At 37.1% G+C, this 25,713-nt stretch overlaps 1 protein-coding gene across 1 annotated transcript; it reads right to left on the bottom strand.

Moving 5' to 3' along the window:
- Positions 1-1,124: 1,124 nt before the first annotated feature.
- LOC125056397 (PAX-interacting protein 1-like) lies at positions 1,125-24,293 on the bottom strand. The gene is made up of 16 exons (XM_047659462.1): positions 24,073-24,293; positions 21,511-23,988; positions 21,083-21,253; positions 20,529-20,618; positions 19,909-19,990; positions 18,493-18,647; positions 18,264-18,351; positions 17,011-17,131; positions 8,161-8,257; positions 7,088-7,240; positions 6,520-6,666; positions 5,271-5,483; positions 4,471-4,623; positions 4,033-4,111; positions 3,521-3,746; positions 1,125-2,262 (listed from the first exon to the last, which is right to left on the bottom strand). Exons 1-16 carry the CDS (start codon positions 24,166-24,168, stop codon positions 1,698-1,700), a joined length of 4,914 nt encoding a protein of 1,637 aa, XP_047515418.1. The 5' UTR covers positions 24,169-24,293; the 3' UTR covers positions 1,125-1,697.
- Positions 24,294-25,713: the final 1,420 nt, after the last annotated feature.

The raw sequence follows: 25,713 nt of genomic DNA, 5'->3' as shown, positions 1-25,713 counted from the left end.
TGTTTACACTTGAAAACTTGAATGCAAGTATTGTATTCAAGTATTGACAAGGAAATAATTGCACATGCCTTTTGTTTACACCAATGCAACTATTTTAAGGAGATTATTTCTTTCAAGTATTGTCTTGTCTAAACACAGGCTTGTACGTGCCTATACCATTTGATGGCGCTTTCGTGCAAGTATTGCACGTATTTGCATTGACAAATTTTTCATTCAAGTCTTAAATATTTTAGAAGAGTGTTGGAGTTTGAATATGTAAATATTAATGTAATAAAGGCAGGTAACACTTGTCACATGTAAAGAAAAAGTTTTAGTTTAGAATATAAAGAATACCTGTTTGAATTTTATATAAAAAGATAGTTTCTGTTTTTTGTTTTTAGTACTTCTATTCTAGACGCAGATAGTGTAACATCTTTGGCTCTTTATAAACATAAATTATTGTTTTTTTTAAATAGACCCTCACCACCAGAGCTCAGTCTTCTTAAAAGATTAGAACCATCCAACAGAGAGGTATGAATATGAGTAAAAAGGTGTTTAAATTCAGTTCTGCAGATATAATAAGGTTCATTGAGATTTATCGCAGTCATGAGTGTTTATGGGATACCGAAAATGTAAATTATAAGAACCGATGCACGTAATGCATTTGAAGTTGACGTTTTCGGACCGAAGGAAATAACAAACAAAATAAAAAATTAAAATAAATTAATTTTTAATTTAATTTATTTAACTTTAATTTAATTTAATTCAACACACCCTCACTCACTGCACTCATGTTTGCAAATGAAGAGATAATTGCGTACAAGAATTTATTGTACGTGCTGTTTACATCAATAATAGTTTTGAAAGGAAACTTTTCCCATTGATCAAGAATGTTACGTTCTGTTTAGACCATGCAACTCATTTATTGCGTCGATATAATTGTATGCTACAGGCAAGAAAATGGCATCATGTAAATGGGCCTTAAAGCTCATATTAACTGGGAAAATGCAATATTGCATGTATGTTAATTCTAAAAAGATTAAATAAAAAAATCAATAAGGAGAATAATTTGTGAAATATTAAAAAGTTAATGATTTATGGTGATTTATTCTCAAATAAAACAATAAATGTACTAACTTCAAATAGTTTATTTTATGTTCATGGATTTCTGTACCAATATATACATATTTTCTTGAAAAATTTTATAAAAATTACTAAATACATAAAAATAAATGTTACTTAACTGCTACTCTAACATCTATATAGTGTTCTCTGAAGAGATACACAAATTTATTTTTTATGAGACATTGCAATAAAAACAAAATAATCAAAAAATTTAAAATCTGTATAAACAAAAAATCCGCCACATAAGCGTACAAATTAACAATGAAAAGCTTTTAATTTCTCTGAAAAACTCTTAACAATGAAAAATTTACATTACTAAGTTTAAAACAAAGTCCTTTGGCAGATTAAAACGTGAATTTATTATTTTTTATTAATTCATTTACATAACATGCTTCAAGTTTACCATTGTGGTCCATTCCCCGGATAAAGAGGTTTTAAATTTAATATTAATCTGCGTGCAAACTAAAATTCAAGAAAATTTTTGTCACACGCATCACAAAATTCATCAAATATACTTTTTAAATTTAATTTAAATAAAAATCTATATGTGGTATGTACAGTAAAAACGCTTTAGAGCGCAACATTTCGCCTTATCAGTCTATTTTAACCAAAAACTCGCCAATCTCCAACTTCTGCCTCATAATAGCCGAGAGGACCACTTCAGTACTGCAAACGACATTCAATGTTTTCTCCGTCTGCAGCAAATAATACACCAAATGCAGGTCATTTGGAACCGTCAGAACGAGATAGCTGTACGGCCTCTGGTTGTGCATCTCTTGTATGGAAATATATGATCTACGGTTCTTCTCTACTCTTCCACCACAGAGCTCTATCATTTCCGTGAGACTGGCTTTCGCCGGTTTCACACATGGCGTTAAGAAGAAAGTGATGCCTTCGAAGATCTTCTTCCTTTGCTCTCCGCTGAGGAGGACCTCGTCAACGTCGCACTTGAAAGCTTTATTAAAGTCCTCGTCGCGAAGAGCATATTTCGCCTCATCAGCGAATTTGTTGAGCCTCTGACTCTCTGTCACCCATTCGGTGGTAAGTAGGTGCTTGACAGTGATGAGACAGCTGACCAATTTGCAAGTGCGGACCAGCTTCTCCATCACGAGATGAGTTGCCTCCGATGCCGATGTGACCACTAATCCTCCGAGTTGTCTGAAAAAATAAAGAGGTAAGGCACAAGCTAAATATTGTACTATGCATGCAAATTCACTCACGTTTTATAACGTGTTAAAATTAAAGTCAACTTAAAGAAATGTTCAAGAAGCGTCAATTCTAAATCATAAATACGGAAGATTTATGTCAAATGTTTATAGAGAAGGCGAGGTTGAATCTCAATGTGAGTGAAGTCGCAAGCTAAAGTTTATTTTATACTTCATACAAAATTAATTGTTAAAACCTTAACTACGAAATATTATCTACATTCAAATTGCATAAAATAGTTTAAACGAGTTTTGGTTAAATGGCCTATCTGCACATATACATGTAGATAAAATTGTAACGAAATTCTGTCCATAATGGACATCTAAGGCCATTAATTTAGAACGTCAAACTTAAATCTAGTATTGTCACTATTTTGTCTCTTTGACATATTTGATAATGCTCAGGACAAGACTTGAGTTACGAAATGGAATACAGATGACAGACACGAGGTGTCTGTGGTTATCTGCTAATGAAGAAAACATCGCAATTGCATTTAGTTTATTTTTGTCGATAGATAAGGAAAAGGAATTCGATATGAAATTAGGGTTTGTTGCCGCTCTAAAATTTAAATAAATATAAATGGAGTACCTTAAAACGGTAAACAAAGTTAGAATTAATAATTTCTAGCCAGTATTTGCGATACAAATATTCAACTCAATAAATTTACATACAAATTAGTTCCTACTTCTAATGGACAATTTCTAAGGACATTTAAGAAAAAACAACACATTTCTATTTACCCCACACCACTACTGTAACATAGAAATCTTAAAAAAACCTGTTTCTTTTTTGTTATATTCTACAGAATATTTTTCGTCAACGTTGTTCGAATTCTCGTCGATATTCAATGTGGAAACACTGAAAGTGCAAGATTCTTATTTATAAAAATATGGGGGCAAGTAAAAAGAATACTACGTAATCGATAGTATATTTAGTTTTTAAGAGTATACGGTATAAATAAAGCCATTGCTTCACCGCTGGTCACATTTATTGTTTTAAGAATGATCACTGCCTTATTGAGATTTGAGTTACTTAAATAGCAAAAATAAATTGTATTGTCAATACTGTACGCTGAGTACAGGTATTAAATTTGGTTGTTACAACAGACATACAATAAAAGCAGGTCGAATCAGGGATAAGCGATACATCTTTGTCCATACCATTGTCATGAAAATTCGCACACTTTGTCCACACACAAAAGAGTACGTACCTGACGCTGGCTGCAAGCCTAGCCTGTTGCCCGGGCGTGACGTTGGAAAAGAGCACCCTCGGGGCGAGGTGCAGAGGAGGGGGGGCAGGCGGGGCGGTGTGAGAGGGCAGGGGCGGTGGCGCGTCGAGGCGAGGCCTTTTGGCCCTGCGTTCGCCCACCGCCGCCGCCGACCGCTTCGCGCGCTCGTGAGATTCTGGCGTTATGTTTATCGGCATTTTCCACGCGTCTGTAATTAAATGAATGAATAAATGTACGAATACTGTACTTTCTGTTTATTAGTCAATATTAAAATTCGTTTTGGACCTTCGAGCCAGATATTTCCATATTGAATGTATGCAATAAAATAGAATAACCATTAACACACAAATTTCTATAACCATTTATATTTATAAGTGGTTAAAAAAATATTAACACATTTAATTTTTCTGATATAAAATATTTTCAGAAAATCGGCATAGACTATATATAGACTTCAATAACCCATGACATAGAAGTTTACAATGTATACTTACTCATAAGATGTGAAACCAAGCCGTGGTCCATTCGGAAGGGGCTTGCTAAATTAAACTGTTGATATTTTGCATTCTCAATCTGTAAAAGCGCATGTTTACGCAATTAATACATATACAATATAAAGTTTTGCCGGATCAAAGCACATCAGTTAGTTAAAAATGCTTAATTTTTTTGTATTAAGTTAAAAAAAATCTCTTTTTAGACATTAAGTAACTTTTATATTTACATATTCTTACTCGTTTTTTTTATTTTACGACCTGAAGCCACATGGGAAATATTTCATAACCTAACTCTAGACATACAGCTATTATATACTGCTATATAAAACAATCACCTTGAATGAATATTGCCAAATTTCATTTTTTTTAATAGAACACCGGATCTTAAACAATACATATATAATACTTATACTGGACATCATAAAATTCCTAAATTACCTGCGAAAGCGCAGTCATATTGCCAAGCAAGAGATCAGTGATCCAGGCTGCGCTGACCACTGGTATGGCCCACTCGCGCGCACGTCTGTACTTGTTTCCTTCCGCGCGTTTGCATATTAACACCGTGTTATCTCTCGTCATGTATGGTGTGAGCTGAATTCAAAACGTATACCGCAAATCAATTTAAAAGCGCTAGTTATATTGTTGAATGGGCAAATATATATGAAAAAATGCATGTAAAAAAAGGGTGCATGTACTTATGTACGCGCGTAAGAAGTTATACTTCTTTGGCATTATTCAAAATAGTTTTTGATTTCATGTAAATAATTAATTACAATTACAAAATCAAAGACTGGAAAAGGAATCATTATAGCCAATAAAGTTCAGTTTACATTTGAAAAATTAAATAAATAAATATTTATTATTATTCTCTTACATTAAGTGTAACATAAATTCTATTATTATTCGAATGTTGTTTTTAAATTATGTCCAATGCCGTAACATCTTCCGTGGGCAACTTCATTCTGTTAATTATGTGTCACGGTGCGCGCGCATCGTAAAATTTCACTCTCATAAAATTATCATAACGCGCTTAAAGAAGTATAACTTCAAAAAGTTTATATAATATAGACTAGATAATATAAGAATTGACTTTGAATAATAATGTAAAATTCTTTAAGACAAATTTGCGCGCCATCGTGTGTGGCAGAATATGCGAACGATTTACGATTGTATCACCTTAACATTTTGTACCATATTCTTGCAAAAAATAAATTATTATTATTATAAATGTTTCTTACCTTAGCACCAACTTGTCTCAAGCAACAAGCCAACCGGCGTCTTTCATCTCTCCTCCATCCAGAAAGCACAGCTCGATGATGTCTGGCCGGTCTCTCCCTCGCGGAGTACATAGTGGGCAAATGTATTGCTTGCCAAGGTGGCGCCACTGCCCTACGCTCCATTGTGTCAGATACCCAGTATGCTGTCACACAACGCTTGGCGTCACGGAGTGCCTGAATATGTTATGACTCATTAAGACAGCTTTGACTACTATGTCAATGGCTCATTAAGACTCATTAAGACAGCTTTGACATAGTAGTCTTATATATTATTAGGTCAGCGGCCAAATTTAAGCCAAATAAAACCTAACTTTCGCTTTCAGAAAAAAGACGCTAATTTGCAAGTACAAAAAATCGCCTTAAAATAAGATTGGCTATATATAGAATTGGTGAGTGGTAAATTATATATAAGTTGGGTTGAGATGCTTAAATCTATACTAATACTATAAGTTTGTAACTCCCTAATCTCAGGAAATGCAGGTACGAATAAAAAAAAACGGTTTTTGGCATTCCATTTATCAAGAAAGACTATATGCTACATAACATCACGCAACAACAAATAGTACCGAAGCATCAACAAGAATTATTTGCAAAACCGGAAAAAACATACCATATTGAATGCTTACGTTGCGTTCGCTGCGCAAACGGTAAAGTTATGCAAAACCATTTATAATGTGCTCCGGCCTTAAGCCAACGTACGGAAATAGCTAGTAAATAAAAAGCTAATTTAGGTTAGATTGGGACTTCGCTAGATGGCGTTAATTAATCATTAGTCTAACCATAATATCAAATATTTATTTACTTAATATGCTAGTCTGGAAGTATTGTTAACTTAGTGGCTTCAGCGTGGAACTATTATCCCTGAATCGTAAGTTCGATCCCCGGCTGTGCATCAATGGACTTTCTTTCTATGTGCGCATTTTAACATTCGCTCAAACGGTGAAGGAAAACATCGTGAGGTAACCTACCTTGACTTTTTGGGTCTAACCAAAAAGTCGACGGCGTGTGTCAGGCACAGGAGGCTTGTCACCTACTTAATAGGCAAGATTGATAAATGATAAAACAGAAATCTGAGGCCCAGACCTAAAAAGGTTGTAGCGCCACTGAGTTATTTATTATAATTTACAGTCTCACGAGTTCATATATATGTTCTATTTTCTGAAATAATAATTATCTGTGATTGTGTGTGTTAAAATATAATAAGATTAACCTGCATAACAACTCCATGTCGCTGCGTCTCGCAGAGCACGTGAGTGACTCTTGCGCAGTAGCCAGCTTCCACTTCGCCTCCCCGTCGTTGGATGGCCTCTGTCCAACGCGACACTCGCTCGCTACCCACCGACTGCTGGTATTCAACCTTGAATAAATAATACATTCATTACACTATAAAGTGCTTGTTTATTTGGTTTAATTCTATTTCATTAGCTACTTGCCGCTTAAATCCGCATTAAATAAATATTTTTTTAGAGCTTTAAATAATTCGTTATTTGATGTCTTTCTATAAGCATGATTTGAATTCTTATCTTTTGACAAGTATTAAACGCTTTGTTTATTACTTGTCTAACAAGTAGTTTTTATTTGTATAAATCTTAGCTGGCACGGGTACAAATTGACACTGATAGTGGATTTTGCTGTACTTCGGCTATAGAAAACATATTTATAACAGGGATGAAATTATTATTAGTTGAATGGGCAGTATATATATATATACGTAAGTTTTTAGCTGAATTTGTTAATAAACATGCATATTATAATTTGTAACTAATAAACAAACTCACCACATGAAAGACGCATCCCAATAGGAACAGATCGGGCGGAAGTTTGAGGTTAGGATTGTGGCCATAGAACTGGGCCCTAGGGGGCGCTGCCCTCACCCCCCCGACACCCACACTGCCGTACACTTTATTGCCTACTTGAACTGCAGTACCGACCTGAAATAAAGTACTATTTAAATAAGAGGGTAAATTTAAATGACGGCAACACACTTCAGAGTCTTCTGGCAGTCGAAGTACCCATAGGCGGCAGTATCACTTAAAATCACTTTGTCCTATTTAACGCGAATTTATTTATCGAATCGACGATACTAGCCACGATTAACATTAAAAGGACATTGAGTAATAAATGAATTCATGTTTTAACAGGTAAAGTTATATTGAAATGTGTAAGCGTGCTACAACACTATAATATACTATGATACATATGTATGTTGTTATAATATACTTTATTACATTCCTTAACGTATTCGTGAATTGTCTCTCAATAAAATTTACTAGTGTATTATTATCTTTTAACATAAGATTTTTTATCAATATTCTATTATTAATATCATTATATTTATTTTAAAAATCAGTTTTAAGATTTATTTCTTTTTTAAAGATGTTTAATCTGTACATTATTACAGCTGGCTCTTTCGTACTACCCAAACATAGTTCGTGAGGTAAGAGATGGAAGTGAGGCGTTAAAATACTTCACTTGTGTGCTTGTATTACATTTTATAATTAAACAGGAATAAAAAACATCTCAAACGTTTTTAAACATAGTTAGTCGGCCAATTGCCTTGCCATAAACAATAATTGTTCAGACATCCATTACATATTAAATACAAACAATTAAAAATAAACATAGTATCACAATTTAACAATAATAAATTAATATTATAATAATATTACACAGCATAAACATCTGCCATCTTTCTCTAATTAGATTTAAACATTAAACCCTATCATCACTAAATTCGGTTTATAAGTGAAAAAAATTAAACGTTCCATGAAACAATGTTTAATTACTAGTAGTTAAACATTGTTTAACTAGTGTTAAGCGGGGCTTCTGCGTAAGGGTGTTTTTAACTCACAGGGGTGGGCACTGTGTGCGGATGATGCGTTGCACCCAAGAGAAGCCGCGCAGGCGCTCTCACTGCCCCGCCCGCCGCGTGCGCTGCAGTCATTAACCTGTATAACATTCACACGTAAGTTAAATAGTGAATAATTCAAATCTATAGAAATATTATGAAAAGTAATTCAATTGTATTTTAAACAATGTTAACTTGTAGAAAAACACTTTTTTAACGGATTTGAAGTTATGTTTTATTATAAATTTACATAATTTTAAATAAATACAGATAACACAACTTTTTCTACAGCTGTGATACTTTTTGAAATTCAACACCTTTTGTCTTCAGTCACCGTGACCACGCACGCTGTACTGCACGCGAAACGTCGGTTAAATTTAAAATAATTGTAAATATATAATATAGAAATTTTACCTAAAAATAAAATTTGTATTATGTTTCCTAAGACGTCCGAGGTCCATTATGAGAGTACATCGTTTCCTTTTCCGCCCAAATCGCTAGTATCCGACCTTTTCTTACCACGTGACACCGCCGCCAGCGCCCAGCGTTTGAAACTGGAACTAACTTTTTATCGCGCTAAAGCAAGCCGCCAGAGTTCTTGTTCATTGTTTGTCTCATAATAAGAGAACCAGGAAGAGCTTGTTTGGACCTCGGACGTCTTAGGAAACATAATACAAATTTTATTTTTAGGTAAAATTTCTATATTATGTGTTCCGTTTGACGTCCGAGGTCCATTATGAGAGACGTGTTTGTTATCTCCTGGTGGCTTGTAAAGTTATATATTAATAACTAAAAAACGCAACAATGTGATTTGAATTATTTATATCCGATAGAATCATGATGAAATAAACAATACAAGCTAATTAAAGCCTAATAAACATAATAACAAAAATTTTATTGTTTATAATGAAGTAGAATACTTGGCTAATCATTAAGCGGCCGAAAGTACTGAGAAAGAGACTTCTGATTGAGTCTCAGCATTCTGACTATTATTATCTAGATTTCGACAATAATATATCTTTAATGTACTTTCATGACGCCAATTTGCCTAACCAAGAATATCATTTATGTTTCTAAAACAATTTAGCGAAGCAACAGCTGATCAAGTACCCCGAGATGCTTCGATACCTGATTCCAAAAGGGGTTTCTTGACCCAGCCCCCAAAAATTGTGGGCGTAGCTGGTCTTACAGGATATATGGTTGTAATAAACAAATTTGTCAAGGAGCCTCATCTATTATTAGAGACAGTTATGAGTGCCCTAAGCCAAAATAAGGGATTTAGATGTTTCTCCGGGCACGATAAAAACGTCCAACTTGACTGTCTATACGTTCCTGTATCTGTTTTAAAACCGAAACCCGGATGCAAAGTGATGGAATCACCGTTATCAATAAAATGCTGAGGCTCGAAAAAGCAAGAGAGTCAAATCATGAACTCTATGCCCAGAAGCCAATAAAATTATTGTGGCTGTGTGTTTCGAGCTATGAAATAAATTTTGCTCATCTAGTTTTAGGCTTTTCAAATAATTTATAACTTTCCCCGCTTCCCATACTGGCAATTACTGCGCGATTGGTCTAGCTATAGATAGGATTGAGCTAGCGCTTTAAAGATATGTTTTACTAATTTATTAGATAAAATTTTAACATCGCTTAGAGCCTCACAAATTGATGCTATGTCAGATTTGTGAACTAAAATAGATATATATCTATTTAGATAATAGATTTAGATATATAGATATCTATGCCAGATGATCCTTTATAAATAGGTTTGCTAAGAATCTAGCTACATCAGGAGGAGCCGGGAATCGACAGTTTATATTACTATGTTGACACCAATTTACCCATTTATACCAAATAGGGGCATATGTTTTCCTTGTTGAAGCTCTCAAACACGAGAAATAAGTTGTTTTTCGTCTCGTGTTTTCCAGCCAAAATCAGCCACGCTTCCAACTGTAATTTCTGCCCTTGAGGAGGAGGTTGACCCGTTACGGTATTTATCAGGGTTTTGTTTAGATTCCGTATTGGTAGCGAGGGTGCAAGTGCTCGGCCTTTCAAATCCGGGCGCCAAAAAGGCTTCCTCCACCTGGGTGCTATTATTATGAACTTCCCATGGGATAAGTTGAGATGGTGCAGCACTCGAGGTAGAGGCACTGGCGGTGGAAATATCCACGCTAGATCGTATCGCCAGCATTTACTGAAGGCGTGGTGAAGCAAGTGTTGGAGTCTAATAAGTCTAGCGACACATAACTTGCCACGACAAGAGCCTCTCGTGACGCGAAAAGATCTATTTCGGGGGTTCCCCATCGTCTGAATATGTCCGTGGTTGCCTCTTTCAAGAGATGCCATTCGGTGCCCCTGCGATTGCGCGAGAGGTAATCGGCTTCCACGTTGTACATTCCCGGCAAGGAAGTGAGGGATAAGTACAATATTCAAACTATCCGTCAGTGCCAGAAGATCTTTTGTCAATTTTAACAGCATTTGGGACCTTGTTCCTCCTTCGTTTTTTATGTACGATACAACAGTTTTGCTGTCGCTTTGCAGGATTACCATCGAGTTCTTTAGGACTTCGGATGTCAAAGAGATTGCTGCTACCACAGCGTGCATCTCCTTTAAATTGCAATGCCACTCAATCTGACTTCAAGAGTCCAAGAACCATTCAGGGGTTTGTTGTTGATTAGCGCTCCCCATTGTAGATCCGAGGCATCGGTGACAATGTAATTCACATGCCTTGTTTTGAAGTGAATCGGTGTTTTGTGACTGAGGTTGTGCAAACACCATACCACGTCCTGATTCACCTCTGCAAGAGAACTCGGGCAAAGAGGAGCTCTCCTAAATGCATTGCTGTGTCGCTGCAGCGTTCGGCAACGCAACCTTCCCCGGTGGGTGATGAAGGTCGCAAAATTGAGATACCCTAAGAGGCGTTGGGCCTGCTTGAGGGTCCAATTTGCCGGCTGACAAGCGTGTTATCAGGCACTGACGAATTTTGATAACTTTTTACGGGTAAGGACTTTGCATTTGATAGTGTGTCCCACGTGATACCCAGAAAATCGATCGACCTCGTTGGAGTGCATATCGACTTCTCTCGATTTATGGTCCAGCCCAGGTTCTTCAAAAAGGTCATGGCTACGAGAACCTGGGAGTTAAGAATTGTTCTGTCCTGGTGGACCAGTAAGTAATCGTTCAAGAAAACGATCACTCTTAAGCCCTGACGGCGTAATAGCTCGGCTGTCCAATTTGTCACCGAAGCAAACATTTTCGGAGCTATGGCCAACCCAATAGGTAGACAAGTCATTTGAAGGAGCCTTCCCTCGTAACTGATACGCAGAAAGCAACGATGTTCGAGGGAAATCGGTACATGATAGTAGGATTGCCTGTGATCCAGCTTCACCATCCAATCGCCTTTTTGTAGGAAATTTGGCATTTGGTGGTGATGAAACAGATGAAAAGGTTCTGGTTTCATGAACCGATTTAAAGATTTTAGGCTGAAAATGACTCGATTTTTCCGTTCTTCGTTATTATGAAATATGAACGATATGATATGATAGATATGATATGATAGATATGAACGACGGAGTCAGCGGTGCTGGCTCCAGTATATGGTCTCGAATCATGGTATGTATTTCCAAGGAAATCGAAGTTGAAACAGGTGTTTGCAACTTTTTTAGGATTTAGGACAGTACTAATAGCGGTTTTCGATTGAAAGTTATTCGAGCGGAGGTTATTATTTTAGAATGGAAAAAGGAGGTTTTAATTTCACCCAATTTTTGTGATAGTTCCTTAAAAATCCGCCCGAAAAGCCCATCGAGTCACTTATGTTGGTATTTATTTGGATTGTTTTTTTTTTTTTTTTTTTATAAAACAGGGGGCAAACGGGCAGGAGGCTCACCTGATGTTAAGTGATACCGCCGCCCATGGACACTCTCAATGCCAGAGGGCTCGCGAGTGCGTTGCCGGCCTTTCAGGAATCGGTACGCTCTTTTCTTGAAGGACCCTAAGTCGAATTGGTTCGGAAATACCTCACTGGGCAGCTGGTTCCACAAAGTGGTGGTGCGCGGCAAAAACTGCCTTGAAAAACGCTCAGTTGTGGAACGGCGGACGTCGAGGTGATACGGGTGGAATTTCGTACTCTGCCTCGACGTCCGATGACGAAACTCAGCTGCAGGTATTAATCCGAACAACTCCTCTGAACACTCTCCATGGTAAATGCGGTAGAAGATGCAGAGAGACCCCACATCTCTACGCAACGCCAAAGGATCAAGCCGCTCGGAAAGGGATTGGTCATCGACGATTCGAACCGCTCTGCGTTGAATACGGTCAAGTGGAAGGAGCTGGTACTGGGGAGCCCCCGCCCAGAGGTGAGAGCAGTACTCCATGTGGGGCCGAATTTGCGCTTTATATAGTTGCATGCGGTGGCCCGGAGTGAAGTACCGTCTCGCCTTGCTGAGCATACCAAGCTTTTTGGAGGCTAATTTAGCCTTTTCCTCCAAGTGACCGCGAAACTGAACGTCGTTCGATATGTCAACGCCAAGTATTCCAATGCTGGCTGTGGCTTTAAGAAGAGTGTTTTCGAAAAGAGGAGTAGCGACAAAGGGTGTTTTTTTAGCGGAAAACGCGCAAACTTGTGTCTTCTTGGGGTTAAATTGGACTAGGTTTAGTCTGCCCCAGTCTGAGACTCCACGTAGAAGAGTTTCGACTTCAGACACAAGTTTGTTCCGGTACTCATCGACAACTGCCCGAGAAATACCTGCCCGGCCAGTGTAAAAAGTATCCCCAGTGCTGTCATCCGCATAGCAATGAATGTTGCTAAGTTGCAACATATCGTTGATATGCAGAAGAAACAGGGTCGGGGATAGAACACAGCCTTGTGGGACCCCCGCGTTCACGGGTTTAAGGTCGGAGCATGCTCCGTCGATGACGACCTTGATGCTCCGATCGGCCAGAAAGCTGGAGATCCAATCGCATAATTTCTCGGGTAGCCCATAGGCTGGAAGCTTCGAGAGCAGTGCTCTGTGCCACACCCGATCGAAGGCTTTCGCTATGTCCAAACTAACCGCCAGCGCCTCCCCCTTGGACTCAATTGCCTCTGCCCATCTATGTGTAAGGTATACAAGAAGGTCACCAGCCGAACGACCACGACGAAAGCCGTACTGATAATCGCTTATCAGCTGGTGGCCCTCTAGATACCTCAAGAGCTGGCAGTTAACAATGGATTCCATTATTTTGGAGAACAAGGAGGTTATGGCTATTGGGCGATAGTTGGACGGATCAGAGCGATCGCCTTTTTTAGGGATCGGATGTATCGAAGCGGTTTTCCAGCACTTCGGGACAGTGCCAAGCGAGTACAGGTACCGGAAAAGGCGCGTTAAGACCGGAGCCAACTCAGGAGCACAAGTACGCAGCACAATTGGGGGGATACCATCCGGCCCGCTCGACTTATGAATGTCCAAGGAAGATAGTGCTCTGCGGACAGCACGTTGCCGGAATGTGATTTCCGGCATCGATGAATCACACCGCGAAATGGTCGGTGGTGATCTTCCTCGGTCATCCAAAGTCGAGTTGGACGCGAAGAGACAGCCTAAAAGGTCGGCCTTCTCCTTCGCAGTGTGGGCCAGCGAGTCATCCTCCCTGTGCAGTGGTGGAATAGCGGGCTGACAAAAATTCCCTTGGACAGCTTTGGCAAGAGACCAGAAGGCTCGAGTCCCTGAAGGGAGTTGGGCCAATCTCTCGCCAAATCTGGCAATGTGCTCTGACTTTGCCTTAGTGATTTCCCGTTTGAAGGACCAGGAGGCTGAGTTATATGCTTTTTTAAGTTCGCTGGTATTGGCATCACGAGATTTCGCCGCTTCCGCCCATGCCTTAAAGCATTCTCGCTTTCGACACGAGGCCGCCTTGCAAGAACGTTTAAACCAGGGCTGAGACTTGCCACCGATCGGCACCGCAGAAAATGGAATAAAGAGTTCCATGCCCTGCAGAACCACTTCGGTGACAGAGGCAGCGACGGAATCTGGAGCTTCCGACGAAAAGCACATAGGCCCCCAAGGGTAGGACGCAAAGAAAGACCGCATCCCGTCCCAATCTGCTGACTTGTAGTGCCAAATACGGCGACAACCCAAGAAGCGGGGCCGTGAAGGGCGCGTAGAAGGCACAATACTCCGGACCACACAATGATCTGATGAACCCAATGGCGGGTCAACAGAGACTTGATAGTTCTCCGGATGTGAAGTCAGCAGAAGATCCAACAAAGAGGGTTTATGACCATCCACATCAGGTATTCGCGTAATCGCAGGGACCATTTGTGTCAGGTCGTAGGCTAAAGCAAAGTCGTGAAAGGATCTTCCCGCGTGATCGGTGGTATCAGAGCCAAGCCAATCGGCATGGTGGGCGTTAAAATCGCCAAGTATCACGATTTCAGCGGTAGGAACCCTTTCGAGCAGGGAATCTGTAGCCGTTTGAATGTGCTCGATGAGTCGGTTAGTTTCGTCATTTCCGCTATGGGACCTATACAGGCACGCATAGAATCGCGGATGGTCATCCATCCATCATGTTATATTTGCGTCCCCCCTTTTGATGTGAAACATCTATAACCGCACGTAAAACCGATTTCTGGTGTGGCGGCAAATGCCGTGGCGATGCCACGCTATATGATGGTATATCACGTTTTGAAATAAATTCGTAAATTTTTTGTATTGAAATGAAAATAAATGTTTATTCAATAAATAGTCATCGTTATTTTAACAAAATAATGTCGATGTTTCACATCTGCCAGGCGTTTTTATTTTCGTGATCATCGAAGTTGTGACTCTGTTGTCCTTGTTTTGAGTTGTATCGGTTACCAAGAAAGGGCTTTTGACTAACCTGAGACGTTGAAGCTACAGGCGATTAAAAACGTATGCGTGATTTAACGCGTATTGTTTTAGATTGGTACCCGCGAACTCTGTCAATTTTGACAATACTACCAACATTTTGTAAATATTTAGATAATTTTTCAGGATTAAACAAAACTCCGAAGAGGGGTGGGAATTTTATCTAAATCTTCTATAACATGTTTTTAAAGTTTGACCAAAACATTCTTGCAATTTATTATGAATAGAATTTAAATTAAGAACCGCGTTCGACTGAAGACCACTAAAACGCTACGTAACGCTTTATTGATAAACTCATTTTTAAATCGGTAAAAGCAGGAAAAGCAACGTATTTCTTTTGTATATCAATATAACGTACACAGTTCAAATCAGAAATGTAGAAACCTCTGCATTGAAATTAATATTATAATTTATAACTCGGAGGTTCTTGAACCGACACGTCTATATGAGCAATATCATTAACTACAGCCGCATGGTTCAAAAAAGGGTCGTGTAGGTTTGCATTATTAGATTCGGTCACTTTATGTAACATGCTAGACAACGCAGCATAATTGTAAAAAAGTATTATTAAGGTGACTCACCAATTACTGCGACAATTGCTCAAACCTGAGAATAATCACGTGAATTACTGCTGTGGCGGCGGTTCTTCATCCTCTTCACTCGTACTCGAACTTTGCGAAGAACTCGGCTTGTCAGAACTTGCAGAGACAATATCTCCCGTGATATGAGACGGCCTTGTAAAGCGCCGGTGAGGCACGTTTGACCGCGTAGCCAACACATTTACACCGATTTTAGCACTTTCATTAGCCATTTTATATTTTTAACGTGAAAACCGAGTTAACCATTTTACGAAATAATTATTTCCACTTTGAAAATAAATTTTAGGTCGATATAACTTTGAATATACGGATTCGTTTTTAAGTGTGCACTAGCGACTGTGCAAGACGAAAAACGACGCAACAATGAACAAGAACTCTGGCGGCTTGCTTTAGCGCGATAAAAAGTTAGTTCCAGTTTCAAACGCTGGGCGCTGGCGGCGGTGTCACGTGGTAAGAAAAGGTCGGATACTAGCGATTTGGGCGGAAAAGGAAACGATGTACTCTCATAATGGACCTCGGACGTCAAACGGAACACATAATAAAACATAACTTCAAATCTGTTAAAAAAGTATTTTACTGTTTTTCTATTTCTAAAAGTTATCAGTCAAAAAAAGACAATATAAAATGTTAACATGTGTCCGCACACAAAAGCATAGCTTGGACTGTGTGTCGCAACATAGGGTTTGATTCATAAAAAACGATTAAATAGAAAAGGAAATTCATTTTAATATTTCCAAAGATGACGTTTCAACACCAGGAGGTTAGTGACAGACTACCACAATAAGATATGATTAGATATTAGTGATTTAGTTACATTGCTATATACATATATTGTTAAAAAAAACTTATCGGTACATTCAGATGTGTTTTATATCGAACTAAGAGGACTAAAAAAATATACCTGTATATAAAAGAATAGTAAATTTTATGAACAATTCACCGAATTTGGCAAATACCAAGTTCGCAATAGATTGTGTAATTATGGCAACTCAAAGTAAGCTTTTCAACCTGTTGTCTGTCAACTTTATGTGCAAATTTAAAATTTTACATCCAAAATGATTACATTCTCATTTATATCCGTCCGAAGTTTGATTTCAAAAATTTTAGACTTTTGAGGAGGCTTAGACCTGTGAAAGGGGTTCCTACTAATATTTTTTCTTTTCTTTATTAATAATTATATTTAATCATTATTTTTTTATCTTTGTAATAAAGGTATTTTTATTTTATTTATTTAACTATTGCGTAGTTAGGTATCACTGTCACGTTAATTACAAGAAGTTAAAAGTATGTAGAGTATATTTACATTGTCAAATAAAGTTTAAAATCCATCAACCTTTGAAAAGAAAAACTGTGGTACATAGTATGTATTTATGATTTACCAAATAGAAGCTTACCTAAGCGTCCCAGCGGCAGATGGTTCATGCTCGTTGGGAGGTGCTGTACCCTGTAGACGGATAGACAGCATGTTGGCCAGAGCCGTTTTAGTTTTCGGATTTACTAACAGTGCTCCTGCGCCTACGAAAATGAATCATAAATATCGGGTCTGGGGCGAGAATTTAAAGTGAGACAGTATTAAATAAAATAAAATGATGGCGCGTTTTATTGTGTATCATTAAATCCTATAACACAATGTTTACGCCGGCTCCACATGTGGGTCCCAACGCTCGTACCAACGTTGGATTGCAAACTCGGTGAGGCGTACACACGTTGGCTAATAAACTAGTTCTGTCCCGTCAAGGCCAATGTGAAGATGTCCGATACAGAAATCATATTTATTTGATTTATATTTGTTACTGAGAAATTTATTTTCAATTAATTTATTGCTTTATCATAAATCGGAGAAAGAAAAATATCATCTGTTGATGATCCAGATCGAGTAGAGTCACTAATTTTCTTTCTGTAAAGGCGATATGTGCTCATTAACGATTCTCGCTTTTTTTTTTAAATCTTCAATTGAGAAATTCATTCCCATATTTTGTTGAATGGTGCGCCATGCATCAGCTATTAAATTTTTATTTTTATGATCCATCATATTATTGGATGTGCTTGATAAAGGTCAATTAATTCTATTACTTTTTCATTTGTCCATGCCGGTGGCGATTTTGTGGATGAGGAAGCCATTCTCGTTCGACGTACGCACTCGCTGCGTGTTGTAACAGAACTGAGCAAAGCGCCAACGTGTGGATAGATCGCGAGCATTGGCGCAGATTCCTTTGATGAAACCGACACGAGCCGGCCAACTACCAACACTCGCCCCAACGTTGGGACCAATGCCATTTTCTAGATCCACACGTTGGACGAATAGCGTTGGGGCCAATATTGGGGCCAACGTGTGGAGCCGGCCTTAGTATAATAAGGATCTGTTAGTTACTGCCAATGCATTAATATGCAATATTTACATTTATTAAATAATGATTTAAATCGTCAAGTCCAAGAGGCAGAACCATTTGGAGGACATATTCGGCGCTTGCACATTTGAACATGCGATACATTATTTTAGTCAGATGTGAACTTTCATGTTTTCTGATTTCTCTATTACAACGTGCGGCTAAAATTGCATTTTCTATCATAAGTTTTAAAATTATAGAAATAAACTGTAAATAATTAGTACACGAGTTTAACAAGGAGAAATCTGCGCAAATTATACCTTGCTGATCAGGAGTGGTGGGCGTGAGGATGGCATCAACTTGTTGTTCCTGAAGAGGCGTTACGACATGCTGAGAAACTGGCACCACCTGTAATATTCATAACTAAGTCCGTAATACCAAAAGTTTTATTTATATGGAACAGGGGCAAAGGCGCTTTTGTTGAGCGCCCTCAAGACTCATCGGTTTCTCCCCTTTGGTGAACTTTTCATAAATAATGTTTCCGCTAACCTGCTTGGCTGCCTGATGATGGGCGTGTTCCCTCTGCGCCTGTAACTGCTGCAACCTGTATTGTTGCTGACGTTGCAACTGCTGAATTTGCGTCTCCACCACACCTACATTTGCAGCCCCACCTACCGCACCTACAGTTCCGCCCACCGCACCAACTGAAGAATGTCCAACGATTGATATTAAACGCGTTGTACGGAATATAAATTGAATGAACGAATTCGATTTTGGATTAAGTCGTATAAGATCAAAACTGTCAAAAGCTGTATTACTTTCCACGTCATAATGTTGACTAAATAATAATTCTGTAAGAATACCTTCATTTGTTATATTAACTTAATATATCCTTTCATACAAAACGAATGTTGTTATTTAATGAATACACATATATATGTCACAATTCTTCAATAGCAAAAATTTACGAACCTTATTCAAACAGGTCTTAAAATATACGAGTTGAGCAAGATTTTTATTAAAAACCAAAATATTAAAATGCTTAAGTTAAAACTTACAGTCAATATCATCTAAATCCATGGTTCAATTTAAACTGCACTTCATATACTTGAATAGGAACTTTAATAAGTCCTTTTAAGTCAGAGTTGTCAACGTGAAATGGTAACTCGATTCAAATTCTCGAGAATACTTAGAATATGAGGTGAATTGAAATTATAATGTGGTTTCGTTGACGTTGAGCATTTGAATAACAAAATTTGAAAAGTGATATTTGAATAATTTAAAAACGCTATGCTTTTCTCGTTTCATTTGCTTTAATTTTAAGGTTTGTTATTTTAACAAACTTCAATTTTCAACATTGTCCTTATTGACTTGGATAATTTATGAATTCACTATTAAATTGTGTTTTTTGACACTTTTCTAACTGATTAAGAATCCGTAGGATTGTTTTGTTTTCAAGTGGATCATATCTGACAAAACTATAAAATTTTATCACTATGAATACTAAATTCTATTCAGTATAAATATTAATTTTGATAGTATTGTCAAAATTATGATATAATATTATATAACAATACACGAGTCTTGTTTGAATTTTCTAATTTTTTTATATGATTTAAAAAAATATTAGATAATTTTGTTTTAAGTATTATAATAGCGGCTTCGATGGACGGAGAAATTCTGACGAACTTGTGTTCCACCATCACATAAATTTCTGTATTTTTAAATACATTTAAAATAATAATTAATATATCAACCTCTTGATTGTAATAAAGAAAATCTAATCGCATTATTTTCTATTAGTGTTTACTAAGTTAAGTTGATTTGAAATTCCGATATTGTAATAAAGCATTGCAAATTCATATATTTATTTCCACGTTGTTTTGCCAATCATTTTAATGCTAAAAAACTATAACCTAGAAGTAATGCTAGTTAACGCTGTATTTATAGTGTAGCCAATATTACCTGGTGATTGTGGTGTCTGTGTAGGCGTGGCGGCAGGTAAAGTGGCCGTTCGAATCCCTGGTTGTTGAACTTGCCATTGTATCTGAGAATTGGTATATTATGTATGACGACTTTTGTTTTGAAAGAAACTGACATCTCTTAGACCCCGACATGTGTCAATACAACCGTTTATTCCGAAACCAAAACCATTTGTCCATGACAGCAATGAGGGACAAAAATATTCCTAATTCTGGTTACAAATCATTACATATGGTCCATTGAAATGTTACATTTTTTAGAGGACGCAATTTTATTTATGGAACAAGTAGGGGGGGGGGGGGGCAATACAAGCTTAAACCCAAGTTTGTGTGGTTGGCGACCCTGTAACCCGGCCGCCATCTTGGAAACGTGAAAACACGTTTTTGGCTATATCTTCTAAACTATTCATCGTACAAAAAATTTGTGAAGACATAATATTTTGTAGAAAATCGCTTTGCCTACACTTATGTCTATATTATATTATTCTCATGATTATGTAAAATATTACATTATTGCGATTTGCTAAGTAGAAACCATTTTAGGGTGACATAGATACAAAATGTGAGAGTTAAAAACTAAACTAAATATTTATTAAAAAATACCTGTTGTTGTTGTTGATTAAGTCCAGGCGGTAATGGGCTTCGTATGAATGTCACGTTCTGAGTCGCAGGCGCACCCGAAACTACCGGTTGCTGTAAATTTATTTTATTGATACAAAATATTTACTAAAAGTACGTTAATTCTTTTAAAAAATATTTTTATAGCATAAGCATAAAATATAGCTATAATAAAAAGCTATGTAGAAGAATGAATAGTTACGGAAAAATGGTCTCCATTGGATAAAGTAGTCAGGTATTTTATAGTCAAGTGGCACCATATATAAACTACTATATGTATAATTGAAATTAAATAATCTATCATTAGATGGAATAGACATATACTAAGTATAGCCATATTAGCTGCTCACTGATTTGAGATTGAACTTGTTTTTATCCATCTACAATTATGCAATTAATTACAGCACTATTCAACTTGGTAATAATTCATACATTTTAATTATGTATTAAAATCGATAATAAATAGATATAATCTATTTGGCATTTGATTTATGTTATAATATATTATATACATTATTAATTTTTAATAAATAAATAACCTGTTGTTGAGCCAAAGCCCTCTGTATATGAAGTTGGCGTCGTTTCTGCAATTGCGAAACAAACATGGCGCGTTGTTGGGGGTCCATTTGCTGCAACTGCGCGTGCGTCTGCGCATCCAAATGTATGAGCTGACGACCACCGCCCCCCGCAGTCCAAGAGACTTGAAGAGGCTGAAAAAGCAATTTTGACAACATGAGAAGGAACTATAAGAACAAAATCTGTTGACCGGGATTATTGTAATGCAACTCTTTGATATATTTTTATGTAAAACTGCAAAATGTTAGTATAATAGCAACCAGTACAGTGAAAGTACTCATTGGACTTTCTTTAACAAATTTAGAAGGAGACAATCCTATACCAAGCATAGCTGGATTTTACTTTAATTCTTTTTTGCTATCAGAATATCACAACAAAATCCTAAAATTACCCTTTGTCCCACTCCAGCGGGTTGTCCAATAGTTTGCCTTTGTTGTATGTACTGCTGCTGTTGCCAGGAAACATTCTGTCCACCTGGGACAATTTGTTGTCCTCCCGGTGAAACTATCTGTTGACCGCCGCCATGGGTTATTATTTGCTGGATACCCCCACTTCCTATCTGGCTAGGCTGAGGTGATTGGGGCACTTGAGATAAAACTTGCTGGCCTTGTCCAACATTTTGTCCAATAATTTGCTGCCCAGGTTGCTGTGACACAATTTGCTGAGATGACTGAGCTATCACTACCTGATGCTGCTGCCCCTGCTGCGAGATTACATGCTGGCCGCCTTGAGCTAGAACTTGCTGTGTACCTTGGCTTAGAATCTGCCCTCCTTGGTTCACCAGTTGCCCGCCTTGGTGAACAATTTGACTTTGAGAAACTATTTGCTGCCCTCCTTGCAATGTTACTTGCTGGTTCCCGTGAACTAATATTTGCTGATGCCCCGTGTGTTGGTTAATTAACACTTGCTGAGGAGCTTGAACAAGCTGCTGTTGCCCCCCACTATTTAGTAACTGCTGTTTTTGAACTAATATTTGGTGATGTGTTTGATTTATTGATTGCCCTTGAGAGCCAATAGAATGTTGTAAAATCTGTTGTGATTGTTGAACACCATGTTGTGGACTCAATTGAGATTGTTGGTTGTTTAGAAGAGATTGTTGCTGAGTTTGCATTATCTGCTGCTGCAATATAACTTGGTTTTGCGAATTTCTAGATTGCACTAAGGGACTTCTAATAATTTGATGCTGGCCTTGGACATTTTGAACCATTTGAATATTCTGCTGTCTCCATGATCCCTGAACGGACATATTTGTACTCTGTTGTCCTTGAATTGATTGTTGAATTTGCTGACCAATAACTGACTGCTGAGATGTGTTACTGACGAGTTGATTTAACTGCCCTTGTGGTTGAGCTTGAGATGTAACAAGACCCTGCTGAACACCCATGTTCAAGTTTTGTTGTTGATTTGTGAGAGATTGAACAGTTTGCTGTTGCATCATTCCTTGGTTTTGTGATGCATGTTGCTGTCCAGAATTGATCAACTGTTGTTGATTTATAACTTGACCTTGGCCAAGGTTTTGATTTAGTTTAGCATTTTGGAGGCTCTGTTGTAAATTTTGAGTAGATTGAGCTAATTCTTGTGCAATATTTTGGACTGCACTTTGTTGACTCAATGTTAAACTCTGTTTCATAGCCATATTTTGCTGATTGAGTTGGGCCTGTTGCAAGTTATTTGCACTTTGACTTAACATTTGACTAATATTCTCAATTTGTTGTTGGGCCGATGTCATTGTTGTATTTTGTTGTTGTTGTTGCTGTACAGTTTGAGATTGTTGGACATGGTGTTGGTTTGGTTGTAAGTGCTGTTGTATTTGCTTAGATATATTTTGATTAATTTGTGATACATTTGGCTGTGTAAATCCTTGTTGCAACATTTGCATCCTAAGTTGATGTTGTTGCAGTAATTTCTGTTGTTGTATTTGAATAGCCGATAATCCATGTGGTTGTTGGGTTTGTTGAACCTGAGAGTAACCTTGCTGAATATTAATTTGTTGATTTTGAACAATATTTGCTTGGGGCATATTAGAGTTTTGGCCAAATTTTTGCAATAACTGTGAATTATTAGCCTGTCCACCTTGTATTTGTACATTTTGTGATACAATTCCTTGTGGCAAGGACTTAGTTACAATGCTACTTGTATTCACAGCATTAGTGTATCCCATAGAACTAACATTACTTGCACATACAGTTGAAGAATTTGCTGTGGAAGGGTTGTGGTTCCAAGGCATTCTTTGTTTCAATTTATCTAGTAGTGCTTTAGTGTCATCATTTTTATTTTCCGACATGTTTTGTGTGGGAACTTCGTTCTTAGCAATACCTTCCTCAAAATCAAAACCTGTGATTGCACTAATGCGATCCATGGGTTTAAGAGGTTTTGGCACAACTAATAACTTAGGGTGAAAATTGTCACTCTCTATAAGTTGTCTTGCTTGTAGACTCTCTAAAACCCAATCTGGAGTAACAATTTTCACTTTGTTACTAAAAGATATTGCACCAATGTATTTTTTACCACTTGTTGAACCACAAATTAAATGAGTACACTTACTATCCAAATTTAACTTAATTTTGCCACCATGGTAAGTTATCACTGCAAATAAAGCCTTCGCGTCGGAAGGACTCACTTTGGATACACAAGCAACAACATTTGTAAATATTTTGTTCTTGCTAGGGCAGTAAGGATTTGGATTTGCCAACTTCTTCAATCTGGCAGAAGCCCAGACCCAATATTCAGTCACAGCAGGAATCTGGTAGATGTCACCAGCTTCATCGATGTCTGTATCAGCAGCATTTTGACCACAAATTAGATGAGTAACGTAGTCAGAAAAATATTTCGTGCTTTCACCTCCACCCGACTGAAGTAACTGCATAGTCTGTAATAACAATTCACAAGACCAGTTATACCACATATTCAAGGTTTCAATAAAAATAAAAACAAGAAAAATACAAAAACAAACCCTTTCCGAAACATCGCCAGAGAGGTAATATTTGACATCTTTAAAAATCGCCTCTTGAACCGTTAAAAAGTCTAAATCATCAACAATCGTTACCATTTTCTGTTTTACTAAACTAATAAAAACTTCATTCAAATAAACATTTTTATTTCATCTTGCGCCGAAAATAAAAACCCTACGCTAAAACGTCCATCATGGAAATTCAGACTTCAGTGTTCTGTGTTACCAACGCTAAAAAAATATTTACCCCCCAGCCTTATAGAGTCTGGCTAATGCAAGAAGATAACGAAAAAGCGCGGTAAATTTAAAAAAAAATAGTATGGTATCCCTAAAAGTTATATATTTTGTGGATTAAACTTACTTGATACTTGATTTTATTTTATTATTTTTTATTACATTGATAGTAACTGTAATTCTAAGAAATTAAATACTATACGTACTTAATCTTTTACTATTGATACTTAAAATGAGCATTGCCTGGAAAACTAAAACTATATTTATTATAAAACACAACTTTATTCGGAATAATCAAATCCTGCGAAAGAAACGAAATATTCTATCAAATAAAACAAAGTTTAGGCTATTATGCCTGTTAACTATTCGGAAAAAATATATATTAGAAATAAAAATGAGTAATTTCATGAAGTATCAAGACAATAAATCATACTAACCAAAGAAATTCAATTTTTTTTAAATTTATTTATTAGCCGGATACAAAGTCCATTGGCACTAAGAAATTCAATGACATTCTGTGTTGCCATCCGAAAGTTTTCAAATAATTCAATTATCTTCTTTAATTAGCCAGACTCTAGTACTTTATAAACCTGCTTAAGTCCTTAAGTGGGCACTTTATGCCTCGGCTACACAGGTGCATCACAGAATTATGAAAAAAAACCAACTCATTATCGTAATAAAAGAACACAAAATATTAACTATCGGTGACTAGAATGTTTGTATGTAATCGTAGTCAAATACAGCAAATCCAATTACAGTGAGTAGTAGTGAATATAAGTTTCAGCATTTACAAAAACCTACATTTCTTTTTTATTAAGTTACCGTTTTCTTAATGGCGTTCCTTCCAAATGCGAGTTTGTGGAATTTTTACATTAAAAAATAGTTCACCTCGTGACGTAACATATTCTAAGTAAGTTTCGAAGTTAGGAATTGTTTCCTAGTTACCGATTATTTAGGCTGATAACAAAAAAAAACCGTCGATTCTCTCAAGAAATTATGGGTTTCTTCTTCTTTTCCAATTAAGAAAAATCGGCAAACTTTTAAGGAATACTGTGATAGCTGTACTGTGCATAAACTAAAGTATAGTGCTTTTCATGAAAGAAGTCCCGCGGTGATTTTTGGAACTAAATTTGACAGGTCGGCAAAGTTGTCATTAGTCGATGTTATCAAGTTCGTTTGTTGTGGCAGATTTTTGTGAATTTTTAACTAGCTTAGTGCATTTTAAAGATTGATTACAATGCCAAAAGTTGTAAAAAGTTCGGCTCGAGAAATGATATTAAAGGTGAAAGAGTTCTGTGAAGCAGAACATAAGAATCAAGGTGTTTTAATACCACTAAACAATCTTCGGAAGCGAGTTGCCGCCATAACAGGTACTTTTTAGAGTTGCCATTTAATAATTTTTTGCTGTAT

The sequence above is a fragment of the Pieris napi genome, chromosome 2 (assembly GCF_905475465.1).
Source record: "Pieris napi chromosome 2, ilPieNapi1.2, whole genome shotgun sequence".
Lineage (NCBI taxonomy): Eukaryota > Metazoa > Arthropoda > Insecta > Lepidoptera > Pieridae > Pieris > Pieris napi.
The sequence above is the reverse complement of the archived record's forward strand: the minus strand, read 5'-3'. Positions and strand labels throughout refer to the sequence as shown.

What these genes read in the sequence shown, in the direction of transcription:
- LOC125056397 (XM_047659462.1), bottom strand. Translation starts at nt 24,168, where the DNA reads ATGGTAACGATTGTTGATGATTTAGACTTTTTAACGGTTCAAGAGGCG. An exon ending in TCTGCCGCTGGGACGCTTAG is followed by an intron (nt 8,258 to 17,010) that starts GTAAGCTTCTAT and finishes AATGTTATACAG; the next exon opens with GTTAATGACTGCAGCGCACG. An exon ending in TGGGATGCGTCTTTCATGTG is followed by an intron (nt 6,667 to 7,087) that starts GTGAGTTTGTTT and finishes TATTTATTCAAG; the next exon opens with GTTGAATACCAGCAGTCGGT.